This window comes from Tinamus guttatus, unplaced genomic scaffold (assembly GCF_059628265.1).
Source record: "Tinamus guttatus ecotype Peru unplaced genomic scaffold, ASM5962826v1 Tinamus_guttatus_pri_ptg000546l, whole genome shotgun sequence".
Classification (NCBI taxonomy): Eukaryota; Metazoa; Chordata; class Aves; order Tinamiformes; family Tinamidae; genus Tinamus; species Tinamus guttatus.
In genome coordinates, this window is record NW_028289080.1 from 2122811 (window position 1) to 2147967 (window position 25157).

The 25157-nt window shown below is 39.0% G+C and overlaps 5 protein-coding genes and 1 non-coding gene across 6 annotated transcripts; 4 read left to right on the forward strand and 2 right to left on the reverse strand.

Moving 5' to 3' along the window:
* The first annotated feature begins 1783 nt into the window (after positions 1-1783).
* On the forward strand, positions 1784-2757 carry LOC104571937 (olfactory receptor 5AP2). The gene has a single exon (XM_010219072.2). It carries the CDS (start codon positions 1799-1801, stop codon positions 2744-2746), a length of 948 nt encoding a protein of 315 aa, XP_010217374.2. The 5' UTR covers positions 1784-1798; the 3' UTR covers positions 2747-2757.
* A 2331-nt stretch (positions 2758-5088) lies between these two features.
* LOC104571944 (olfactory receptor 8U3) lies at positions 5089-9729 on the reverse strand. Its single transcript, XM_088534243.1, has 2 exons — positions 8842-9729; positions 5089-5139 (listed from the first exon to the last, which is right to left on the reverse strand). The coding sequence occupies exons 1-2, from the start codon at positions 9727-9729 to the stop codon at positions 5089-5091; spliced, it is 939 nt and encodes a 312-aa protein (XP_088390369.1).
* Positions 5895-5967, reverse strand: TRNAA-CGC (transfer RNA alanine (anticodon CGC)). Its single transcript has one exon. It is a non-coding gene; the product is annotated as a tRNA-Ala (tRNA).
* A 4503-nt stretch (positions 9730-14232) lies between the features above and the next one.
* LOC104571946 (olfactory receptor 8U3) lies at positions 14233-15136 on the forward strand. Its single transcript, XM_010219080.2, has one exon. It carries the CDS (start codon positions 14233-14235, stop codon positions 15061-15063), a length of 831 nt encoding a protein of 276 aa, XP_010217382.2. The 3' UTR covers positions 15064-15136.
* Positions 15137-19482: 4346 nt separating this feature from the next.
* LOC104571947 (olfactory receptor 5AS1) lies at positions 19483-20430 on the forward strand. Its single transcript, XM_010219081.2, has one exon. It carries the CDS (start codon positions 19483-19485, stop codon positions 20428-20430), a length of 948 nt encoding a protein of 315 aa, XP_010217383.2.
* A 2200-nt stretch (positions 20431-22630) lies between these two features.
* Positions 22631-23584, forward strand: LOC104571948 (olfactory receptor 5J3). The gene has a single exon (XM_010219082.2). The coding sequence runs from the start codon at positions 22631-22633 to the stop codon at positions 23582-23584; it is 954 nt and encodes a 317-aa protein (XP_010217384.2).
* Positions 23585-25157: the final 1573 nt, after the last annotated feature.

The window sequence follows — 25157 nt, forward strand, 5'->3', positions numbered from 1 at the left end:
CCCAAAATACATCACACCACCATGGATTAATGTAGGAGCGAGTCTGACAATCTCAAGAAAGAGAAAGGGAATTAAAACAGAAGGGAAAAAACACCAAAGCAGGAGCTCAGAAATACTGGGGACATGGAAGAAATGGGTTTGTTAGATATTTCGGAGTCCTTCAAAAACGACCAAATAAAAGAATGTGAAACTAGCTGTTAAATAATCATCTATAATTCAGCTGTGCACAGATGGGTTTTGCATGCAAGAAAGTTTCTGGAATGAATAGAAATGCAAAATGGATGAAGGCAGTGTCTGAGCAATGCTTTTTTCCGTGATATAAAGGTCACTAAGGTAAGAGACTAGCTTCTTGAAGAAAGACACACATTTTATATGGATGTTTTCCCTAGAAGATCTAATGCAAACGCCATTTTTTCCCCCTTTTTAAAAGCAATCAAAGAGAATTTTCTCCTCATGAACCTGACTTTGACTCCCACAGAAGACCTGGATACAAGACTCTCTAGCTTTTATAATAACGGGATATATTATTTAATGCTAAAACAAACTGTAGCAGAAAAGTTCATAAATGGTTTTTGCTCCCTGTGCAAAAGTTCTCCAAATCCTAAATCTATTTCCTAATCTTTACGATTAGGAAATTTTAGATTTCCTAATCTCTATTTCCTGAATCTTTATTATTGAATCAATTCTTTTCAATCCTCTAGTATTCCAAGAGATAAAATGTACACAAAAAGAAATAGGAAAAACACCCCAGTTTACATCTTATTTGATGAAAACAATTGTGTTTGTTTAGTATGAGCTCATGTCTCCTCCTTAAGGAGCTATTTCAGAAAATCAAGAACTCCCAGGAGAAATTTATGTATGAAGAACTACCAGGTAGTTACTGGTAAAACCCTTGGTATTGTCGTAAAAGGATTGTATAAAGGGAGTATTTTCTCAGTCAGGAATTGATGTCCTTCAGCGAATTGTTCTTGCTTTTAACATAAACACTCAAAAAGAAGGGGCTTATTTCCCACATCAGATTTTGTCTGGGAGGCATCAAGGATTGGCTGTGGGTCTCTGCTAAGTTGAAAGGACCTCTGAAATGTGAGCAAACAGGTGAGTTGGGGAGCACCTATCAATTTTAGCCTAAATCTAGCCATAAAGAGCTGGTCTGTTATAAAGGCACATAGGCACCTCTATACACATAAAATAGTCACCCAAGGTTGACATATGTCTTGCTAAAGCCAGATATTTTAAAGATGTTTAACCAAGTCTCAGGTGGGTGCTAGTTTATACTCTGTTTGAAATCAAGAGAGGTACAAAGGCACTGCCAGACAGAATTTTATCTGATTATTTTAATACTCTCACCAGTGCTCTCTCTCTTTGTATTTTCTTAAAAATGCTTTTTTTTTTTTTTTTTAAAAAAAAAGATACAGACAGTTTTCTAAATCCAGAAGACAGTTTTCTAAATCCAGAAGAAATTGCTATGGTCGTTTCTTCAAATTTGGTAAGCAACAAACTTCAAAGCTTCTTCAGGAAAAAGAACAATCTTATTATTGGGAGGTAACATTATAAAACCAAATTAGACGTGACAGGAAAAGAATATTTCTTTTAGAAATACACTCCATCATGCACATTATTTTCCCTGAAATGTGTTTTGAGACAAACCTGCAATTTGTTGTTCTGCAGTTCCTGCCTCTGAGCTTTGTGCTTCCTAATAAAAAATACTTTTATTTATCTATAATTTATATGATTTATATCGGGGGAGAAATATGCTGACTTTGTGTTTATATCTCTGCTTTCATTTAGTAACTGTGCTATGATGACGGACAAAGGAAATCAGACCCTCATTGCTGAATTTGTTCTCTCTGGATTCTCGGAGCATCTGAATACCCAGGCCATCCTCTTTATGGTATTTTCAGTCGTCTATGTGATCACTGTGTTAGGGAATCTGGGGATGATTTTGTTAATCCGCATAGATCCCCGGCTTCACACCCCCATGTACTTCTTCCTAAGCGGCTTATCCTTCTTAGACATCTGCTATTCTTCCTCAATCACACCCAGATTGCTCAAAGATCTTGTAGCAAAGAGGAAAGTGATTTCTTACTCTGCATGCCTTACACAATTTTATTTCTACGCTACCTTTGCCACCACTGAATGTTACCTTCTGGCTGTTATGGCATATGATCGCTATATGGCCATCTGCAGCCCATTGCTCTATGCAGTCTCCATGTCCAGCAGAGTCTGTGTCCTGCTGATAGGTGTCTCATACGTTGCTGGGATTGTGAATGCCACCATCCATACCGGGTTTGCATTTCGACTGTCCTTCTGTGGTCCCAATGTCATCAATCATTTTTATTGTGATGGGCCCCCACTCTATGCCATTTCTTGCACTGATCCAACCATCAATGAGATTATGATGTTTGTTGTGGTTGGCTTCAATTTGTTGCTAACCAACCTGATCATTCTTCTCTCCTACGCTTACATCCTGGCCACCATCCTGAGAATGCGCTCGGCTGAGGGCAGGTACAAAACCTTCTCCACATGTGCGTCCCACCTGACAGCTGTGGCCCTCTTCTATGGATCTGCTGCATCTATGTACTCACGGCCTAGCTCCAGGCATTCCCAGCACCTCGACAAAGTGGCCTCTGTGTTTTACACCATGGTGACCCCCATGCTGAACCCCCTCATCTACAGCCTGAGGAACAAGGAGGTGAAGGATGCCCTTGGGAAAGTGATGGATAGGAAACATTCATCTGAAAGATAATTATTCCCTGATGCTTCAGAAGAATAGAGAGGTCTCTTTAAAAAATTTGTGCTCTTTTATATCAGTAGTACTATGATATGAAAAGAAATAGCACTCTTCTATGAAGTAGTGGTGGACACTGGACATGTGTATAAAGAAGTTTCTGCATTGTTCATTTGGTACAATGGGTCATTAACCGCTCTTGGATTAAATTGTTTGTTGACCTGTCTCTGTAAGATATGCATTTGTCATTCTTGCCTTTGTGTTTACCATCTTCTATTATTAATTTCAGGAATTTAGCTCTTTTGAACACTTGCGGTTTGAGAATACATTAGCACTGTTAGCTTGGGTAATGGCAGTGAATAACAGCTATTGCTGTCAGTGTGAAAATGACTATCAAAGCTCCTTTCATATCAAGAAATGGGCAGATTACTGGTGAACACATCCAAGTGTTTACAGCTCAGTCACCATGAAACTTGATAATCTAACCAGAAGATCATGTTTCAGTTCCCAGAAGTGTCACAGATTCCTTAAGTGACACGAGGTAAGTTGCTTAGCCCTAGATTTGCCCCATCTAAGTAAAATGCCTCCTAGGTTCTCTTTCAAATCAGTGGGGGAAAAAAAGTCACATGAGAGAGATTGAACTCATGAGACATTCCTTGCCTTCTGAAATGCTTACCTCCTTCTATAGACTGGAATATACATAAATGAATGCATATAAATATATGCACGCACACACACATTAATTCATAAAATCATAGAATTACAGAATGCTTAAGGTTGGAAGGGACCTCTAGAGGTCGTCTAGTCCAACCCCCCTGCACACGCAGGGTCACCTAGAGCACGTGGCACAGGACTGCGTCCAAGTGGATTTTAAAGATCTCCAGAGAAGGAGACTCCACAACCTCTCTGGGCAGCCTGTTCCAGGGCTCTGGCACCCTCACTGTTAAGAAATTTTTCCTTAAGTTCCTGTAGAACTTTTGATGCCTCAGTTTCTGGCCGTTTCCTTTAGTTCTATCAGTGGCCACCAGTGAAAAGAGGCAGCACCATCCTCCTCACTCGCTCCCTTGAGGTACTTATAGACACTGCTCAGGTCCCCTCTCAGCCTTCTCTTCTCCAGGCTGAACAGGCCCAGCTCTCTCAGCCTCTCCTCATAGGGCAGATGTTCCAGGCCCCTGATCATCCTTGTGGCCCTGCGCTGGACTCTCTCCAGCAGCTCCACATCCCTCTTGTCCTGTGGAGCCCAGAACTGGACACAATACTCCAGATGCGGCCTTGCCAGGGCTGAGTATCACCTCCCTCGACCTGCTGGAGACGCTCTTCCTAATGCACCCCAGGATCCCATTAATATGCTTGTGTATATATATATCCATCATTCATATTTATTTAGGGTTTTTATGGGTTGCCATTTTGATTCTTGGTTCATCTTACCTAGTTTTAAAATCTGTAGATATAAATTACAGTATGTACATTTACAGATGCATAATGCAATTTTATGTATATAAATTGTGACTATGTAGATACCTTTGGCCAGGAAAGTCTTCCCCTCCCTCCAGAAATCCCTTACTCCAGGGGACAAGCAACTTCCTTTTTTTCTTAGTTGGAAAGCTCCTTAGATGCTTAAATGTAGATACCTTACCTCTAAGGCAGGTGTCTCAGCTCATGTTCTGAGTTTCAAGGGAGGGAGTGCAGAGGACGGGGATGGTCTCTTTTCAGTGGTGGCCACCGACAGAACTAGAGGAAACGGCCAGAAACTGAGGCATCAAAAGTTCTACAGGAACTTAAGGAAAAATTTCTTAACAGTGAGGGTGACAGAGCACTGGAACAGGCTGCCCAGAGAGGTTGTGGAGTCTCCTTCTCTGGAGATCTTCAAAACCCACTTGGACGCAGTCCTGTGCCACGTGCTCTAGGTGTCCCTGCGTATGCAGGGGGGTTGGACTAGATGATCTCTAGAGGTCCCTTCCAACCCTAAGCATTCTATGATTCTATGATTCCTGCTTTTTCTGTTGTCTTTTGTAACTCTAAAACGTGATGTGGTATTTCCAGCCACTAAGTTACCATAAATACTAATAATCCAAGAATGACTCAGCTGGCATCCCTCATCCTCAGACCTGGAGTATGGCTATGGCCATAGTCCTGTCTGGATGGTTCAAATCGGCCTGCACAATAATTCACAGTTTAAGCAGATGGAGCAGATGAGATATGTGCTTGTTTTTGGAACCATGAACATTTTGATGTATTGCTTAGTGCAAGAAAAACATCCACCAGGATGGAAAACTGTGCCTGCTTAGAACAAGTTGTGACATGACTTATTAAGCAGTCAGGATTGAGACTACAGCCTCATCAGTCCCAGTCACTGATAATCACTTCTTGTGAATCGGTCTGCGTAATATTTGCTGAGATATTATTACAAGCTAGAGAAAAATTCTATAAATAGAAAAGCTGCTCGAATATTTGCTTTTTCTTTTCCTCATCCTTTCTTCCCTGACTCTATTCACCTCAAGGTCACTGAAATACCTTTCTGTGGGTTTCTGCTAGGCATTTGCCCACACAGGTATTTTGAAAGGCAAAAGGAACAAGCCTGGGTTTTTTGCATACAGGTCCTGGAGACTCTTCTTCTTGTTCAATGGAAATCGGTAAGTTCTTCAGAAAAGAATAGCTTCCCTGGCTCTGCACAGACTTCATGTGCAGCCAAGAGAGAATTTTTTTTTCTGTGAATTGTTTGATTAAAGTTTATACTTCAGCCATTGTACACATTGTCCTTGTGTCTCAGAAAAGCAAAAGGTGCCTTTGATCACAAAGTCAGGTAAATTCAGGGACGTTCTACTCCAAATTGTTACAGAAGATTTTAATTATGAGGAGAGACTTATTCCCTCCTCATGTTTGATGGGATGACTCAGCTTGCAGTGTTGCCTTTCTTTATGGGTTAGCTGTAAAAGGAACTTAGTTACCCAGCTTTTGGATGGCTGGCTGGAAGACAGGAATCCCGTACAAGTTTCTCAGAAAAGTGTTTCTCATCAACAACCTTCTCTGTGTTTTTATTTCTCAGTTTCTTACATCCATTCCTAATCACACACAAAAGAAATCACCTCCTGGTGACACTCTTCGTAATGCAGCCCAGGATAATATTCACCTTCTTGGCCACATTGCTGGCTCATGGAAAGTACCCTGGAGAATGCAGGCATCGATCCTGCTACCTCTCGCATGCGAAGCGAGCGCTCTACCACTTGAGCTAATTCCCCATTCACAGAAATGATAACCTGATCACTGAATTAATTTTAATGGCACTGAAAGACTGCCCAGATTTTCAGGTCCTCATCAGTTCCCCTTGCTGGGAAAATCCCGTCAAAAACCAGTCCCAGACTTCACATCCTCCATGTGCTTTTTCCTGAGCAACCTCCCCTTCTTACATATCTGCTATTGCTCTTACATTGCCCCCAAAATGCTGTCAGATTTCTTGCCAGAGAGAAAGGTTGTTTCTTCTGTTGGATGTGATGCCCGGTATTATTTGTATGCAGTCTTTGCCACTACGACTGTTCCAAGATGATGCCTAATTTATGGATGGCCAAGTGCCACCTCCTGGCTGTGATGGCATCTGACTGCTTTGCAGCCATCTGTAGCCTGCTGAAGTTGCCACGTCCCAGAGGGTCCCTATTCTGCCCGTACCTGCCTCATATTTGGTTGTGACTGTCAATTCCCGCTACTGCCAAAACCTTTCGGCTGTCTTTTTTTTTTGCAGTCTCAAAGCCATTGATCATTTCTAGTGTGAAGGTCCTCCAATACTAAAGCTCTCCTGCTGATACCAGTGTCAATCCCGTAGTCATCTTTGTGGTTTTGGATTCCATATGATCACCATGCGGCTGATAATCCACATATCCTATGCTTACACACTGATAACTATCCTGAAAATTCACTCTAAACAGGACAGATATCAAGTCTTTACCATTTGTGCTTCACTGTCTTCTATGGGAATGCTATTTACTTTTTTTTTTCATGGCCTAGTTCAAAACACTTGCTGGATCAGGAGAAGGTGGTCTTCATTTTTTACATGTCGGTGAGCTGCCTGCTGAATCTCCTCATTTACAGCCTGAGGAACATGAGGGTGAAGGACAGTCTGCACCTTCCCCCCTTTGGGGGAACATTATTATATATTTTTTTCTAAAAGCAGTGTCTAAAAATAACTGGAGTACAAAAAATGGATTTACCTTTAAAACAGGTCTTCCGGAAGGCACAATGAATGGGATTAACATAATCTAATTTTAATTAGGTGTACAAAAATAGCTTTGACTTCCTGTATAGAATATGAAGAGGAAAAAAAATGACCTCCAGAAGGTGTTTCCAGATGGGGTTACAATAAAGGAAAGACAGTTTCTTTCATCTGCCCAGATGGAAGGAAGCCCAGATAACTTATTTGTGTATAACTCAACACTTATAAGTGTCGGTGAATCAATCTTTGTTTTAAAATAAAAATAGAAGTAACATATTGCTGTGCATTTCTGTTAATATCCTGCCTATTTCTAATGGGTGAGCTCTATGGCTTACCCTTAAATATAATTGAGCTGGATTTTCAAGAGCAAATTTTAAATGATTTGCCACCAATGAATCCCATTCTGCACACAACTTTTTTTTCTCTTGACCCAGGCATTTTTTAATGCAAGTAGCATTTTTGCTGCCTGGGACAATTCCTTATTATTTTGTTGTTGTTGTGGTTGCAATTCATAACATTGCAATGTTATGAATAACATAATTATTATGCTGTTTTTTTCTTAAAGTTCCAACTTTTGAAACCAGTGGTTAATAATAGTAATAATTCACAATTATTAATAACAAAATAATATTTAAATCAGCTAAGAAATAATTATATAATAATCAATAATAATTAATCATACTCTCCTGCAAGGCGGGGTGGGTGCATGCTGGAGGGGACTTGAGGCAGAATGTATAGGGAAATAAAAGAAAAACGGAGTGCTAGTAGCATTGTTTTTTGAATACCATGTGCGAATGGCAATTTGTAACACAGAACAAGACATCAGTGTGTGATCTTATCTCCCACACATTCCTCTTCAGTGATGGCTGAGGCATCACCCCACACTCAGGTGCTGCCCTGGTCTGGATCCAGCTTTCATTTCTTGGCTGGCTCCAGTTGCTCTGCTCTTCTTTGGGTCCTCTCATACTGCCTCATTGCTGCTGGTGGTGGTAAGAGATGTATGTTTTTGTTTTCCTTCAGACTCTTGCAACAACATCTGTATGAGCAGAGCAGCAGCACCTGTGGTATGAGTGAAGGTCTAGAAAGATGTGGAAGAGCGAGCCTAAGGGTCCTTAAAAATCTGTCCCTTAAATTACTCATATGTTTGAACCCTTTGACTCGCTAGTCATTGACTGCAGGGCCTAGCCATGCAAAAACGCACTTTAGAAGTGTTCATTGACATTCAAAAAGAAGAAAGTTTCTTGTTAGTTTCTGCTAATTAATCTCTTGTGGCTTGTTAAGAAGAATAAGTTGACTACAAGCTCACTGAGAAGGCTTTGGGATTATTATGATAACTTCCTCTTGAATCCCAGAAAGACTTGTTAAGCAGATGCCTACTGGAAGGATGGCTGGTCCCCAAAGTGCATTTCTTTCTCTGGGAGGGAGAGTAGTCTCACTTGTGATGGCGATAGATTTAACCTCGTATATGATGAGAGCTTTGCGATGAGAGCCTTGCATCCAGGCCAGATGAAGGGCTTTCTATGGGTCTAGCTACAACTGTTACCACTGTTCGTGCTGGTACAAGCCTGCTCATTCAATCTCACTAAAGAACAAAGGCATCCCTGTTTTCATGACATGCACCATTAATAAGCTTTTGCTGGTTCTCACTAACTGGACAATTTGTTCTTGCTGCTTTTCACTAATGGAAAAAAAAGCATAAAATAGTTGAAAAGCCCTTTTAATACTATGAAAGTTACAGTTAGTCTAGGAGGAGGTGCCAATGAGAATAGTCGAAAGCAAAAAAAAAAAAAAAAGGAAAAAAAAAGGAAAGAAAAAGTGGGGCGGACAGTTCCTTTTCTAAACATTATTTAAAATGTTATTTAAAGCAGTTGTATATTTTATATATGATTTTCCATAGGGCTGCCTTCACCTCTTTGTTCCTCAGGCTGTAGATGAGAGGGTTCAGCATGGGGATCACCACTGTGTAGAACAGTGAGGCCACCTTGTCTCTGTCCAGTGAGTGTTTAGAGCTGGGCTGTAAATACATGAAAATCAGGGTCCCGTAGAAGATGGTGACCGCTGTCAGGTGGGAGACACAGGTGCTGAAAGCTTTCTGCCTGCCCTGAGCAGAGCAGATCTTCAAAATGATGGCCAAGATGCGCAGGTAGGAGACAAGCACTATCAGAAGAGAGGAGATCATAGTAAAGCTAGCAAAGGCAAATATTAACATTTCTTTGGTGTAGGTACTAGAACAGGAGAGTGCTAACAAGGGGAGGTCATCGCAGTAGAAATGATTGATCATATTAGAAGCACAGAAATTCAAGCGAAATGTAACTACGGTGTGGAACAAGGCAACACAGAAACCGTACAGGTAAGGGCCAGCCACCAGTTGGATACAGACACGCTGGGACATGATGACCGTGTAGTTGAGAGGGTTACAGATGGCCACAGAGCGATCGTATGCCATCCCAGCAAGAAGGAAACACTCTGTGATCATGAATGTAAGAAAAAAGCACAGCTGTGCAGCACAGGCATGGTAAGAAATTGTTATTCTCTCGGACAAGAAGTTTGCCAGCATTTTGGGTGTGATGGTTGAAGAATAACAAAGGTCTACAAAGGCCAAGTGGCTGAGGAAGAAATACATTGGAGTATGGAGCTTGGAGTCGATCCTGATGAGCAGGATTATCCCAAAATTCCCCAGCAGCGTGACAATGTAGATTAGCAGGAACACCATAAAGAGAGGAATCTGAAGATCTGGATGATCGGTGAAGCCAATGAAAACGAATTCTGTCACTCTGCTGTGATTCCTATCTGCCATTTATCTATCTTTAAAAAAAGTTCTGGATAAAAAACCAGAAAGCACTCCTTAGACATAAGGCTGTTGATGGCAAACAGAAATTTCTTAAACTGATTCTTAAGATCAAAGAAATTTCTCTGCCAATATCTGCAAATATTCTACAGTCTCAGTTAATTCAAAGGTCTTTCAAAGTCAATTTCACATATGTTGAGCTGTGTATATGAGATCAAGAAGTCATCTTTAGGACATTGGAAATGAAAACTACGTGATACAGAAGGAATGCAGTTGCTACAAAAACAAAGGAGTAACATAATATTCCAGCAGGTAGATGCTATTTCAGATCATTTTTTTAAATGATATGAAGAAAGCACTTTCGTGAGTACCAGAATGACAGCTACAAAAAAAAAAAAAAAAAAAAAAAAAGAAAAGAAAAAAAATGGTGCCAGGATTTTAATAGGCAGTGAAAAAGTTCATTAAACCGTTTTTTCTTGCATTATAATATCACGTCAGAATTTGGGCTTCTACTGAACTTATCCAGACAATTTTTCAGATGGATTTATCATTGACTTTTGCATTCTATAAACAATACCTGTTTCAAACCAGTGGATATCCAGCACTGTCAGATGTCCACTACTTGTATTAGTGGAAGGAGCTAAGAGTGGCACCTAATATCCACTGTTGGGCTGGGTACATCTCATGGAAATTCGTTCATCTTCAGAAATTGCTGAGTTGAACTTGATGGTGATGTATTATCACATGGTAGCCCAGGAAAAAAAAATTGTAAAACCAAGGGTCACAAGAAGATCTCTACAGTTCCCTACATATCTAATCTATCAAACTTATGCATAGGGCATTTAAAATAATATTCAAACGTCTTTGTGTTGAGTTTTGAAATGCATGAATAGGAGATCCTAATATAAATTTAAAAAAAGAAAAAAGAAAGAAATTAGGGTTTAAAGAGCCATCAATAAACTGATTAAGAATTGAAAACAATCCACCTTCAATGAGAATTAGAGATGGGCAGTCAGAGGACTGAAGACAGGTAGAAGAAGATCTAGGTATAGGAAATTGGTGTCTTCAGCACTACAGGAAGAAGAAAATCAGTATCATTTGAATGTCTAACATTCATGCTTATATACAAGACCAAGTTCTATCTCCTTCCAAAAGCATGTGAATATTAAAATAACAATAATAAAAAAAAAATCACAACTGCAATGGTTTACCTTACCTTTTCAACAGCTTTTCTGGTTCTCTGTTTTGCAAGTCTGCTATTTTCCTGTTGCTTATACAAACATAAACATGTATGTGAATATATATATGAACTATGAATTCCTTTGGGATATGTTTTTCTTCTGAGACACATGTTGATGTCAGCACATGATATGCAGGGTGTGTTTAAACTTGAAAAAAAGTCTTATATTAATTAGCCAAAATTGTTAATCCGGTGTGAATCTTCTCTAGATCACCAGGGGGATAATAAATAAATAAATAAACAAACAAGGAAACAGGGGAATGTGAAGAAGCAGAATTTAAGGACTAGACAGGGAAAGATCTCATATTTTATTAGGTTACTTAAGTTTCTTTACTAAAATACCTAATCATGGCAGGTTTTTCATTTTTTGACCTTTTCTGAGCACCCATTTGAATCTGTATCATTCTCCAGAGATACTATGTGGTTCATTTTTAATTAGAAATACATTTTCTATGAGTATAATTTTGCTGCACATACCCACAGATGTTTGACCAGCCAAATTCTTGTCTATGAAAGACTTGGTTCCAGAAATTAGTTGGAGATGTGCCTACATTGCCTGGGTAAATATATATTGTTGACACAAGCAGAGCTTTCTTAACAAGCATTGGCAGCGCCAAGTTTCTTTGCAGAATGGCATTAAAACCTGGATTTTAGTAGCAGATAAAAAATAATGTTAGAGATGAGGCTGAAATATAATCTCAGGCACCAATAATAAAGATCATTAATGATTTGCCACAATTCAGTTGTATCTATTTTACTGAATATGTGAGAAAAAAGAAAATGTTATTTTTATCCTGTGCATATGAGGCATATTGGAGAGAATTAACCTTTCTGCAATGAAACAGCAAAATTCTTTTGGGAGAACCCAAATGTCCTGCATCCTTGCTCCTTACCATGGATGGCTCCATGGATAGCAAAGATAAATGCTGAGAGGAGGATGGGAAAATTTAAGCCAGTGAATATGAGCGTTCATAACGATCAGAAAAAAACGAATAAATAAAATAACATAAATAAATAACATAAATATAAACATAACATAAATTTAAATAAATAAAATAATAAAATAAAATAACGAATAAATAAAATAAATAAAATAATATTTTCTCCTAAAAGATGTCTGCCAGAAAAGGTGTGAATGCAGGATTCATCCAGCTCATCTTAGATGTGTGCAATGGAGCACTACATCTGAGTTAGCTGTCTGGATGCCCTTGATCATTGCTGGTGGAGAATGGGCACTTTAAAATGATACTCCTCAGCCTAAAAATTATTTAAAATTGATTTTATAAATTCGTTCCAGAATTTACTCTTGTTCTCAGCTGAGTGTAAAAGCAGTCTAGAGAGCTGCCTACTTATTAATGGGGATCACTGCTTTGAATCTCACTGAGATCTGGAATTAGTGATCAGATATTGGCCATTTTCTCCAGCAGGGCTGATGCAGACATATTATACAAGCAAAGAATTAGCATTAGTTCACATTTGAATAAGAGCCCCAGATGAGCAGACTGCGCTGAGTTGCTGGAAGTGTTACAGGAGAACCAGACTCCAAGCTTTGCTTGTATCCTTGGGCCAGCATGATCACAACAGCCTCACTGTTACTTTTCTCAGGAGCACCCAAGATGGACAGGAGTCTTTTGACTTTGAATTTTATCCTAGGTGCACTCGGCTCAGAGTTCTACCTATTTCATCACGCTGTCTTCTGCGAGTATTGAGTAGAGGGAGGTGATGCTGAAAGAAATACTATTGCACTGCTAAAAAGCTAGCTTGCTTGTGGCACTAAAGATAACTCAAGAAAGTTAGATAATAATAGGGATGACTATGGAAAAAAAAGTTGGGTTTGCTTTCGGTGAATCATTTAATTACAATAAGTATTGATGCAAATGCCCATATTTTGTCTACTCTCCCTCCCCAGTATTGGAGATGGGAGTGGATATCTACTTAAATCCAGACGTTCATAACAAATTGTTCTTGGGACATATTAATGAGGCTATAGATTAAGAAATTTTTACCCCAGTGGATTTTGTTTGTTTTAAAACTTCTATTCTCCATGGAGTAGGATATCTCCAAGGTCACACAAACTAATATAAACACAGTGTGAATACTAAAAACTGCAGAGAGGTCTTGTCTGCACAGCTGACAGCTACAGGAACAAACTGTTCTCAGCATTTTGTTGAAGAAACAAGTACTAAAAAACACCTCTGATGTTTGTTTGAAGGTGAATTTTAGCTGTGAAGCTACGATCTGGAGGAACAGCCAAATCCTTTCCAGTTCCTGAAAGTGCTACACTGACCTCTCTGTGCTGGCTGCAGATCCTGAATGTCTGAGTTTTACAGAAATTGCATCCAAGATGAGAAGGAACTTTGTATTCTAGTCAGTCCTCAGCTGTCTCGATCTGAATGAATAGGACATGAAAGGGCATCATGCAGCTAAGTGTATCCTTCATTTTATTTTATTTTATTTTATTTTATTTTATTTTATTTTATTTTATTTTATTTTATTTTATTTTATGAACTTGAAAGTATTAAGAAATCTGAAAGAAAGGGCCAGAGGCTTAAGGTATCGCATTTATAGCAATGAAGCTGGGGGACGACAGAAGGAATCTAACACAGAGAGTACTTTGTTGCTTGGAATTACAGATGACACCAAGTGGGGAGATTTGTAGGTGTTCATTATTTTCACAGCTGCCATTGCAATGGCAAGGGCTGATCGTGGTGGCTAAGGCAACAGGAGCCACTTTAAGCTAATTTGTTGCTAATTTGTTGTGCACAACATGCGCAGCATAGATTGTATGATTTTCTGTCTGTCCTGCTCTGCTCCTCACATGTATTCTTTTATATATTGCATTGATTTTCTGTGTGTGCTAAATGTTGCTAGGAATGCCCAGACAGAAAGCTATATAAGAGATGAAATGCTGAATTAAACCCATGTGGGTATTCTCACTGCTTAGTTTGACAGCTAGGTTCTGGCTTTAGTTTCATATGAGGAACAGAGGCCTTCCAAGAATGACTCAAGAGTCTAAATGACATTTTATGACCTGATTAAGCTGATTCCTGAAGTGCCAAAATCAGATGACTGAAGCTACAGGATTGTAAAGCTCATTTTCTCTCACCCTTTTTCTAACCCTGCTGCTTTTTGTCATTTTATCTATCCATTGCAGGTTGAATGCGTTACTGAAAGTGATCCCTGCAAATGACACCAAAGTGACAGAGTTCATTCTCTCAGGGCTGACAGACTGCCCACATCTGCAGGTCCCTCTATTCTTTATTTTCCTGGCGATGTATACTGTCACATTGGTGGGAAACTTTGGGCTAATCATATTAATCAGGATGGATCTTCATCTTCACACTCCCATGTACTATTTCCTCAGCCATTTGGCTTTCGTTGACATTTGCTATTCCTCTGTCATCATCCCCCAGATGCTGGTACACATCTTGGAAGAGGAGAAAACCATTGGTTTCTCAAGGTGTGTAGCCCAGCTGTGCTTCTTTGTTGTCTTTGGCATCACTGAGTGCCTTTTGCTGGCTGTCATGGCATACGACAGGTACGTGGCCATCTGCAAGCCCCTCCTGTACCCTGTCATCATGTGCCGGAGGACATGCGGATGGCTCGTAGCTGGTTCCTACGCAGTCAGTGTTTTGCACGCAGTGACACACGCCACTTTCATCCTTGCATTTTCCTTCTGCGGAGCCAACATCATCAACCATTATTTCTGTGACATCCTCTCTTTCTTAGCTCTTTCCTGCTCTGACACCCACATCTATGAGGTCGTTGTCTTTGCTCTTGTCAGCACAAACTGTCTCAGCACAATGACTATCATCTTCTTCTCTTACATTTATATCCTTCCCACCATCCTGAGGATCTGCTCTCCAGAAGGCAGGAGAAAAGCCTTCTCCACCTGTGCCCCACACCTATCGGTTGTCACCATGTTTTATGGGGCAATTCTGTTCATGTACCTGCGCCCCAGCTCCACAAACACACTGGCCGAGGACAAAGTGACCACACTGTTTTACACAGTCATGACTCCCATGCTGAACCCCTTCATCTACAGCCTGAGGAACAGGGAGGTGAAGATCGCCATGAAAAGAGCACTTCATAGACTGCAATAAATGCAGTATATTAATGAAGCTGATGACCAGGAAAGAATTTCCCTATTGTCATTCCTATTGCTAGAGCTCCCAGTTGCATAGAAATCTGTGGTGGAAGAAGAAATTTGGTGGAATAAAATCATATCCAGGCCGTACTGAGAGAATAATTTCAGCTAAAAAAAATGATGAAAACACTTTGCTTTGAAATTTATTAAATACAAGTTTTGCTTGGAAGTTCTGGAAATAGCTCTAACTTTTGTTTCAGAATGGCATGTTTGTTATAGAAATTGTCCTAAACAAAGTGAGCAAGTATAAAAAAAATCAATTTAAGTAATAAATATAAGAGTAATATTTCTACATTTATATATCTATATAACTGATGAGAACACCTACACCTTTGGAAATGTAGCTGAAATGAATATCCACCTCTCCTGCTGCAAAGAGAAGGAAATAATAGTTCTGTTTAATGTCCTAAGAAAGCCATTTTGGTGTCTGATGGTAAAGCAAAATGTTGGCTAGTCATCTAACTCCTGGGAGAGTGTTGGCTTTGGAATATATCTTATTGAGAGCAATGCTTATTAAAGAATATGAAAGATCACTTGAGTTTAAGCAACCTGGAGTGAGACATCTGAAAAAGTAATTCATCATATATATTTTTATCAGCTGTCTTTAGGAAGACGATTGAATATCTGACACAAATTTTAATCTGTTCTTTTAAAGAAGGCTATTTTTTTCTATAGCTTTTAAAAAAATGACAGACACCTTACCCTAGCAATGCTTACCCTAGAAATTAATTTTTGCAACGGTAAGTTGCTACTAAGCTTTTTGAATGTAAATTCTCTATATTTCTTGTACTTTAATCAGAAGTTAAGCTTTTGCAGAAGCTTTGAATGAAAACCCCTCAACCATTTTAGAAGAGGAACGTTCAATGCAGCAATGTTATGAAGATATCGCCCAGAATTTTCGGCTTCTGCTGATCTTGTGGATCCCACAGTTTCTTCTTTCATCTAGCTGCAAGCCTTACAATGAAACTGATGAGCAAAAATCTCCTGACTCCACTCATTGCTTTCACAAGAAGACTGGACTTTTGGGAAAACCATACATAATCAAGAATAAGTGTTTGTACCTTCTTACCTGTTCTGCTGAACCAGAAAATGGCAAATCCCCTCAAAAAAGAGCATATATTGGAGCAGATAGGAATAAGACATATCTTCTCCTTCAGAATGAGTGGAGATAATTTAATTAGACAAAGTAAAGACTTACCCAAGCCATATTCCAGTTTCAGATTTCATAGGGTTCATTTTAGGGTTTTTTTGTTGTAAAAATTAAATTTAGGATGCTAATGATTTTTTTTTCTCAGATGACCCATACTTCTAGTTCAGATCTAAGCTCTTTTTCTCCTTTTGCAGTCCTTTTTGCCTAGCTTTGGCAGCAAAACTGATTTTCCCTGTCTGGGGCATATGCACCCATACACCAGTGTAAGAGGCTGTGAGATGACTGCCCAGGCTCTTGTTAAAATTAGCAGGTAGAAAATGATAACACTATATGGAGCCTCAAGAACAAATCAGGTCACTCCAAAGTAGGCAGCAGTGAATGCCTGCTCAACTTACCCCTCAACTACGCTGCTTACATTAATTACATGTCTGCTGAATGTAATGAGAGTTGTAGACCTTGGTCACCTGTAGAAGCCTACATTTGCATGCCAATATTGAGACATCCGAATCTCTATCTGAATCTTGCCTCTATAGTCAGATGAGTTGAATTGCAACCTAGGTTTTCCCTATCTGGACTTGGCACAAACTGTGCTGAAAGTCTAGGGTTGCTCAGAGATACAGTTTAGGGGTTTACAAAACATTTGTACAATGTATCCTGCTCAAAAACACAGTTTTACTCATTTCAAAGCACATCATAAATAATGCCCATTTCATCACTTGAAATCAGCCATTCTCTAAAGATATCTTTTCCCTCCACTGAATGTAGACCAGTAACTAGCTTAGACTAGATGCCTAATTTTTGGATGATTCAAGTCCAGTGAAATTAATTTGTTCTAGACAGAAGAACATGAGATGCTACGAATACTTTTATTAGAATTTTGATTTACGAACAAGTAAATAAAGAAAAAACACTCCACAAAAATGGTATAATTAAGGTGATAACTTTTTACCCATGCTATGCAGGTTAGCCATTAGATGGCGTCAAATCATCGTGATCATTTGCAGAAAATTTTGGCAACCAGGCCCTTAGCAAATATTAAAGTTATAAGAGAAATAAGCCTACACTTGAATCCTGGTAATGTTATTGCTATGTTGAGAAGCCTATTCATGTTTCAAGAGCATTTAGCACTATATTAACAGCCTACAGAAATAGTATTCGTCAGTTTGCAGTTGAAGGGAATACTAGAAGCACTTCCAGCAGTGCTTAGATATCCGTAAAATACCTATACAACAAATTGTTTCACAAAGACAGTTGCACACTGAGATGATGGCAGCATTTCAACTGTTTGTTTTACTCTCCCTTGAGAAGATCAGGGTCTCCTGTGTCCAAAGCATAAGCATAAAATCTCTGGCAGCTCCCAGCAACCCTATTATACAAATCTTGGAAAAGACTATCTCTTTCCCTGGTAGGTGAGTTTCGTGATGGATTCAGTTCTTCGCATTTTCCTTCAGTCAGGCAGCAAGTGCTTCAAATCAGGTGCCTTATTAGGAGGTTTAATTTTAGGTGAAGTGAAGGAAAAGTTTCATTCAGCAGAAAAAAAAAAAAAGAAAGAAAAAAAAAGAAAGCCTTTGAAAATACAATTAGAGCTTAATTTTTAAAGGTAACTATAATGCTGATTTGGAGATACAAATCTTTTGCAATTATACTTCAGAAGACTGTTACAAGATGTCGAGGTTTCCACGCCTTCTTCTCTGACGATGATCAACAAACTACAAAAAGGAACAAACAACTAGGTCCAAATAACTGCAAGATATTTATTTTAGGGCAGATACAGTCTTTTTCTCTTCTACCACTATTATCTAGAATTGTAAAAGCTCACCAATGGTTTGAAAATAAATTACAGTGCTGCTCTGTCTCCAGACGGAGTTTGCCTCGGTTTGCCTAACTTTAAACTTGCAGGTATGGCTGCTTCCGACCTAATATAAGGAATGTAAGTCAGGGACATAAGTCATGACCTTAGTCAGTCTCGGTGCCTATAGAGTGAACGAAGAGGCATATCCAGAAGGCAATTCAGACCTTAGAGGGTGGATTTCAGTGCTCTCAGGTTGATTGTACAAAAGTTTGGCTATGAATTTAGGCTGGTCCTTTTGCTTTCCTTCACTATCCATAGATCAAGAGAGACAGGTACCTTTAGGAAGTGATATATCTTGCAAATTGACTCCAAATTGATTCCAAATTGAAAACTGATTTTTTTTCTGAATCTCCAAATTCAGCCTTAACCATTTGAAACAAATCCTAAATGGTTCAGAAATTGTAATTTTTTTTTTTCAGGAACATATACATTTATGGTTTCATTTGTCTACATGTACTGAAATTTGTGGTTATTTTAGTGGTTTGTACCAACAGGTCTAGATCTCTTTGGAAATAAGAGGGTGAGCAAGATATAACAATCCTCACTAGAGTTCTCATTTACATAGCCATAAATGTATCTTTACTTTTATACAGTTAAGTTAAATACATCATTATTTTTTAAAATATGAAATGAGCATTCAAAATTGATTTTTGGGGAGTGTATTTGGGGGAATGTATCCTGGGGAACACATTAAAATGCGATTTAAAATCACATTTTAGTTTCAATCAAAAGAAATATGTGTGGATTTTTAAAAAATGAACCAATATTTTAAGTATATTTCTTTTTGTTTTCATAGCTAATTTTCTGATTAAAAACTGACCTACCTCAGAAAAAGATCTCCCCTCTCCCATATTTTGGAAAGAATTTAAAAAAATAAAAAGACAAGGAGCAATAGTAAACCAAATGCACAAAAAAAAAACCCAAAACAAAAAAAAATTCTAAGCTCACGTTCTGCCTGAACTTCATACCTTATGCTTTACTCAGGTGAATATCTAGTACTTACTGCATGTTAAATAATATATTTTCTCTGGGTGATGCATCTTATATAAAAGTCTCAGATATCCATATTGTGCTCTGAAAAAAAAATATCGAAGAACCTATTTTATATGCACGTTGTTGAATATATTTGCTTTATAAGAAAAAAAATGCCTCAAATGCATTTTTCTTTACTAATTTCTATTTGAATGTCCTCCTAAAATTTATGGATGGTTATGATCTAAGTTACTGCTTTCCCCTCTGGATATTATGTCAGATACTCATGTTATCATTCTCTTTGGGCAGTGAGGGATGACCTGTTTATCCGTTACTTGACCATTAAGAGTGACTGATCCCTCCAACAACACTGATCTAAAGGGTGAACATGAAGTAAGGGAATGCCTGAAGAAAACTGTACTGCCGTGACCGAGTTCATTCTCTTGGGTTTCATCAGCCACCCAGGGCTGGAGTTACCTTTGTTTGTGCTCTTTCTACTCATCTATCTCATGACTTTGGTGGGGAACATAGGCATCATTGTGCTGGTGCGGTTCAATGCCTGCCTTCACACCCCCATGTACTACTTCCTAAGCAATTTATCCTTCTTGGACCTTAGCTATTCGTCTACCATTTGCCCCAAGATGTTGGTGAATCTGCTGACACAGCAGAAAACCATTTCTTTAGGTGGTTGTGCAACACAGATGTTTCTGTTTGCTGCCTTTGCTGATGCTGAGTGCCTCCTTTTGGCTGTGATGGCATATGACCGTTATGTGGCCATATGTCATCCTCTTCTCTATGCACTTGTCATGTCCCGCAAAGTCTGTGCCTTCATGGTAGCTGGGGCTTATCTCAGTGGGGGTCTGACCTCACTGATTCACACATGCTTCACGTTCATGCTGTCATTCTGTGGACCCAACACCATCAATCATTTCTTCTGTGACATTCCCCCACTGCTGAAGCTCTCCTGCTCCAACGTACATGTCAACGAAGTCCTCCTCTTCGCCCTGTGTGGTTTCATACAAACCAGCACCTTTCTGATCATCGTTGCCTCCTACACCTGCATCCTTTGCACCATCCTCCAAATCTGTGCAGTGGAGGACAGACACAAAGCCTTCTCCACCTGCACCTCACACTTGATGGCTGTTTTGTTATTCTATGGCTCCCTCCTCTTCACGTATTTACGGCCTCTCTCCAGCTACTCAATGGACACAGACAAAGTGATTGCTGTATTTTACACTGTTGTCTTTCCCATGCTGAACCCTCTCATCTACACCCTGAGGAACAAGGAAGTAAGGGAAGTCCTAAGAAGATCAAGAGAGAGAAAAGTGTTTTCTCAGTCATCTACTTAGCAGGAAAAAAAAAGAGATACAATAAATATATATATAAAAATAATATATAAATATATATATGCAAAATAAAAATATATAGAAATACTCTTTCTCTCTTTTTTTAATTACTGTTGTCTGCAGGGTCCTAACTCAGATGTAAATATGCATATTTTAAATGTAAGAGTTTAGGTCACTTTTTTATCTTGATAAAAAATCATCATCAAAACATCCCAAATCTCCTGTTTGTGAGGGAGGACATCTTTTCTATTATGTGGTCAGCCAGGACAACAGGGCCTTTGTTATTTTTATTACTGTTTGTCTTTTTAAAAGCATATGCAACCAATCAAGCATAATAGTCACCCTACACTCATAATGTATTCTCCTTAATACATAAGACCTAAATTTAGGATGGGCTGAGCTGTATCACTGGCTATTAAACAGTCACGCATTTCTCTTAGCCATCCAAACATTAGCCAATTCCTGCCTGAAAAACAGTGAGCCCGAGTAGTGAGCAGAGAGGAATTTTCTGTAAACTGGGTAACTGAGGGCTGTAAACATACTCATTTTCTGCGTATTGCTGTGGGAGACCAGACCTTTTTTTGTCTGTTTAAAGAATCCCATGAGGACACTTTAATGATATCCTTTGTGTTTTAGCTGAAAAATATTTGCTGAAAACTTACGTGTTCATGAGGGTTCAGTTCATAAGAGCTGAAATAGCAAATGGGTGCAGTACCAGGTCCTGACATGAGTTCTCAAGTTTGAGGGATAAGCTGTTGTTCTGTGCTATCCACAAGCATGAAACAATATTTCTTCTTTTCTGTGGAAGGAAAAGAATTATTTTATCTCTTCTCAGATGTCTTCAGACACCTTTTACTAGTATGTCGATACAATGAGCAACTGCATATATTCGTTTGCGTGTTTTCACTAAAGAGAAATTACAGATCAAAGACATGAGTTAGATAAGGTCATGAAAGAGACTGGAAGACACAGCTGAAAATAAGATAAGAAAGTCTTTTTCTATCGACAGAGGTTGTGGTAGCATCTTTGTCAATGAGATTGAAGTCCAGACTTCTGCAATGGTGAAGCATTTGGAGGCTAAGGATTGGAGAGTGTTTGAGGCTGAACTGTAAAATCCAGGTATGTCCTTGATGGTATTAGCACTGAACTGTTGTTTTGGCAATATTGCTGTCTGCATTTGACACACTTGGAGAGCTCAGAAGAGTGCCTTGTTTGTTTGTTTGCTTGCTCTGTGTAAAATCACATGGTGAATTGTAGCATTAGCAAGACGATCAGATCATTTCAACTTCACTAGACCACTTCATTAGACAAAATTTGGTACATAAAAATGTGTACAACCTCTACACTTCAGATTTCTGCAGCAAGTTAAATACCTCAGGGGCCTTTATGGTTAATAAAAAGAGACAGAACTTCTCAGGGAGAGGCTTCTAGGCTGTTCACTCATTTCAAGATCTGAGATGTGCTAACATCTGAAATCAGTAGGATGAATAGTTGAGGGATATACTGATCATAGATGGACCCTAGCTGAGTTAGAAGTCTAAATATATTTTAGCAATGCAATGGTAATTGTCTATTCAAAAAAAAGCTTCTTTCTCATCTTGAGTCAAAATCTATCAAGAGACCCAGATGCCTAAAAATAAGTTATGGTAACTCTTACTGTTTTTTTTTTTTTTTTTTTTTTGAGTTATTTGTGGATAACACATAGAACCAGTCATAAGGAGAGGGACCAGATCTGCAGATCTGACCTCTTACACCACTGCAGCCATGGACTCTCCCCTATGAAGTAAAAGCTTTGAATAAAGCATTAATTTAGTCTGAAAACTGACTCAGACCTTTAACTCTCACTTTTTACTTTGATATTCTAAAAATCTGGCTGCTGTGAAGTGTCAACTTCCACTGGCCTTTTGAAGAGAGTTTGTGAGAATGAAAGAGAATGTTTGTGTTTCACAACAAAGCAACGCATTGAATTTTTCAGCTGGGTCTCTATTGCTCTATCAGTCATCTCAGATATGCACTGGTGTACCCATGAGCTCTGCCCAGAAAGCCTTGAAGAATCTGAGTCCTGCAAAATGAAAGCAAGTGCAAGGTACTTGATGTCAGCCTTCGTCCTACTTGACGGTGGATTAGTCCATGAAATATACTTATGAACAACCTTGTCTTCTTTTCTTATTTATCATCACACATTCCACCTCAGCATGTATGCATGGCAGTAAACAATCACACAACAGCGACCCATTTCATCCTCTTGGGACTGACAGCTCGCCTCGAACTAGAGTTGCCCCTCTTTGTGATGATCCTACTAATCTATGTTACGACCCTTGTGGGTAACCTTGGAATAATATGCTTGATCAGGACTGACATCCAACTTCACACACCGATGTACTTCTTCCTCATTAACTTGTCAGTTGTGGATCTCTGCTATTCTTCAGTTTTTGCTCCAAGGATGATGGTAAACTTCTTAGTGAGGAATAAGACTATTTCTTTCTCTGCGTGTATTGCCCAACACTTTTCATTTGTTCTGTTTGTGACCACAGAGGGATTCATGTTGGCTGTCATGGCCTACGACCGTTATGTAGCTATTTGCAACCCACTACTTTACACCACACTTATGCCCAAGAAAGTTTGTATTTGGCTGGTGACTGGATCATATTTAGGGGGCCTCTTTAACTCATTGATACATACTTGTGGCTTAGTGAAATTGTCATTCTGTGGACCTAATACCATCAACCATTACTTTTGTGATACAAACCCACTGTTGAAACTTACTTGCTCTGACAACAGTATAAATGAGATTATGCTCGTAACCCTCTCTGGGATCATAGCTATGTCCACACTCTTAATTGTCATTGTCTCCTATCTCTGCATCCTCTTCTCAGCTCTAAGGATGAGGTCCACAGGTAGGTTCAAAGCCCTCTCCACCTGCACCTCACATCTGACAGCTGTAACCCTCTTCTACGGGCCCGTGAGTTTGAGCCACATACAGCCCAGCTCAAGATACTCACTGGAACAAGAGAAAATCTCTGCAGTATGCTACACACTGCTCGTTCCTATGCTGAATCCGTTGATCTACAGTCTCAGGAACAAGGAGGTTAAAAATGCAATTAGAAGAGTGATGGAAAGGAAAAAATGCTGTTTATTGACTCATTCATCAGAATAATCAATTCCCCAGAAAAGCTGAAAATAGAGGGAAAAATCAGCTCTGTACCAATGTTTTGATTTATAGTAATTATATGTACTCAGGATTCAAATGTAAATGAAAAATTAGAGAACCTTTGACAGATAATTTTTAGTGTCTTGAAGAAACACAGAGACCTAAAGTAATTTTTTGCAGTTATTAAAAATGATGTGACTTAAACATTTTTCTTAATTTTGGACATTAAAGCTAAATTGACATAAGAACAAAATGACAAAAACATTTCTCTCTGTTTTCTTACTATGTTCCTGCAACTCTCTGACACATTTTTACTTTACTAGAGGAGAAAAAGAAATTTGTCTCCTAGTGTTTGGCTCCCATAACATATGTGTATGTTTTTTTTTGAGTGAGGCCGTAATAAAATATTTTAACTCTTTACTTCAATGGACAGAGATTTATAAATTCAAACACATGCTTGCAGCATTTGTTCCCTGTGGTAACTCTTCCCTTACCTGTTTATATTGTTGTTACTGTCTTTTAATAGTATAACTATATCTGATGGGGCTTAGGCCACAGAAGGGAGTCGAGAATTATATTGGAGTTGTATTTGCTACACATAAAATCCTGTCAGTTCTCTCAGGTTTATTAACCATGATTTCTTAGTAAATAAACTTTAAGAAGTGCCAAAATTCCAAATCAAATGTGGGAAGCAAGTCACTTTTCCATTAAGGTGCATTTTCTCATTGTTGTGAGTTGTCAGTTGAGTCTGTCCACTCCACTTTCTATGGAGCTTTGTTAAGTGTCTTTCTGGTCTTCCAGAAGAGAGACACCCCAAATTACTTCAATTGTCCATAAATTATAAAGAGATGCTCTTCAGTAGCAGTCAGTCATGACTGGATATGTACAAGAAAGATTACCCAATGCCCCCATGATTTATCCATATGAAACCTACAGTAGATACAACTGGGATGCATAACCTGGCATTCAGCAATAACAAGATCTAGTGGATATGAACTAGGGTTTCATACCCTAGCTTCAGTGCTCAGGAGATGACTGAAACCCCGATGTGAATCTATATTGGTCCTAATTACATTTTTTTTTTCAGAAGTATAAACCAGAAGAATTTCTCTCTTCAGTCTGTTTCCCTCTTCTCCACTAGATTACTGTACAGCCCTAGGACACTCATATGGTTTCATACTGCTTTCACATGCCAGTGGACCTTCAAAGTGTTGCAGCATCTCTGTGCCTTAGCTCCTCTTCTTTTTTTTTCCAGGTAACGGCAAGCATTTACTTGAAGGGTTTAGGAGTTTTGTGAGACTGTGAGACTCAGCTGTGAGGATCTTCTAGACTAGGAGGTCACTGAACGTATTCTGTAGTTGCAAATCTGCAGGTGGAGCAGGCAAGCAGCTAGGTAATGTCTATGCAGAAATGGAGAAGATGCCCTGAAAAAGGCAGTCATTAGGCACAGGGATGCAGAAAGATGAGTGAATGAGCAACCCTCCTAGATGTGCAATTCTAGACATTGTGTTGTCTGGGTTCTTCCAATTCAGTTGTGCCTGCAGGTGAAAAGAGGACTCACCATGCACCCTGTAGGCAA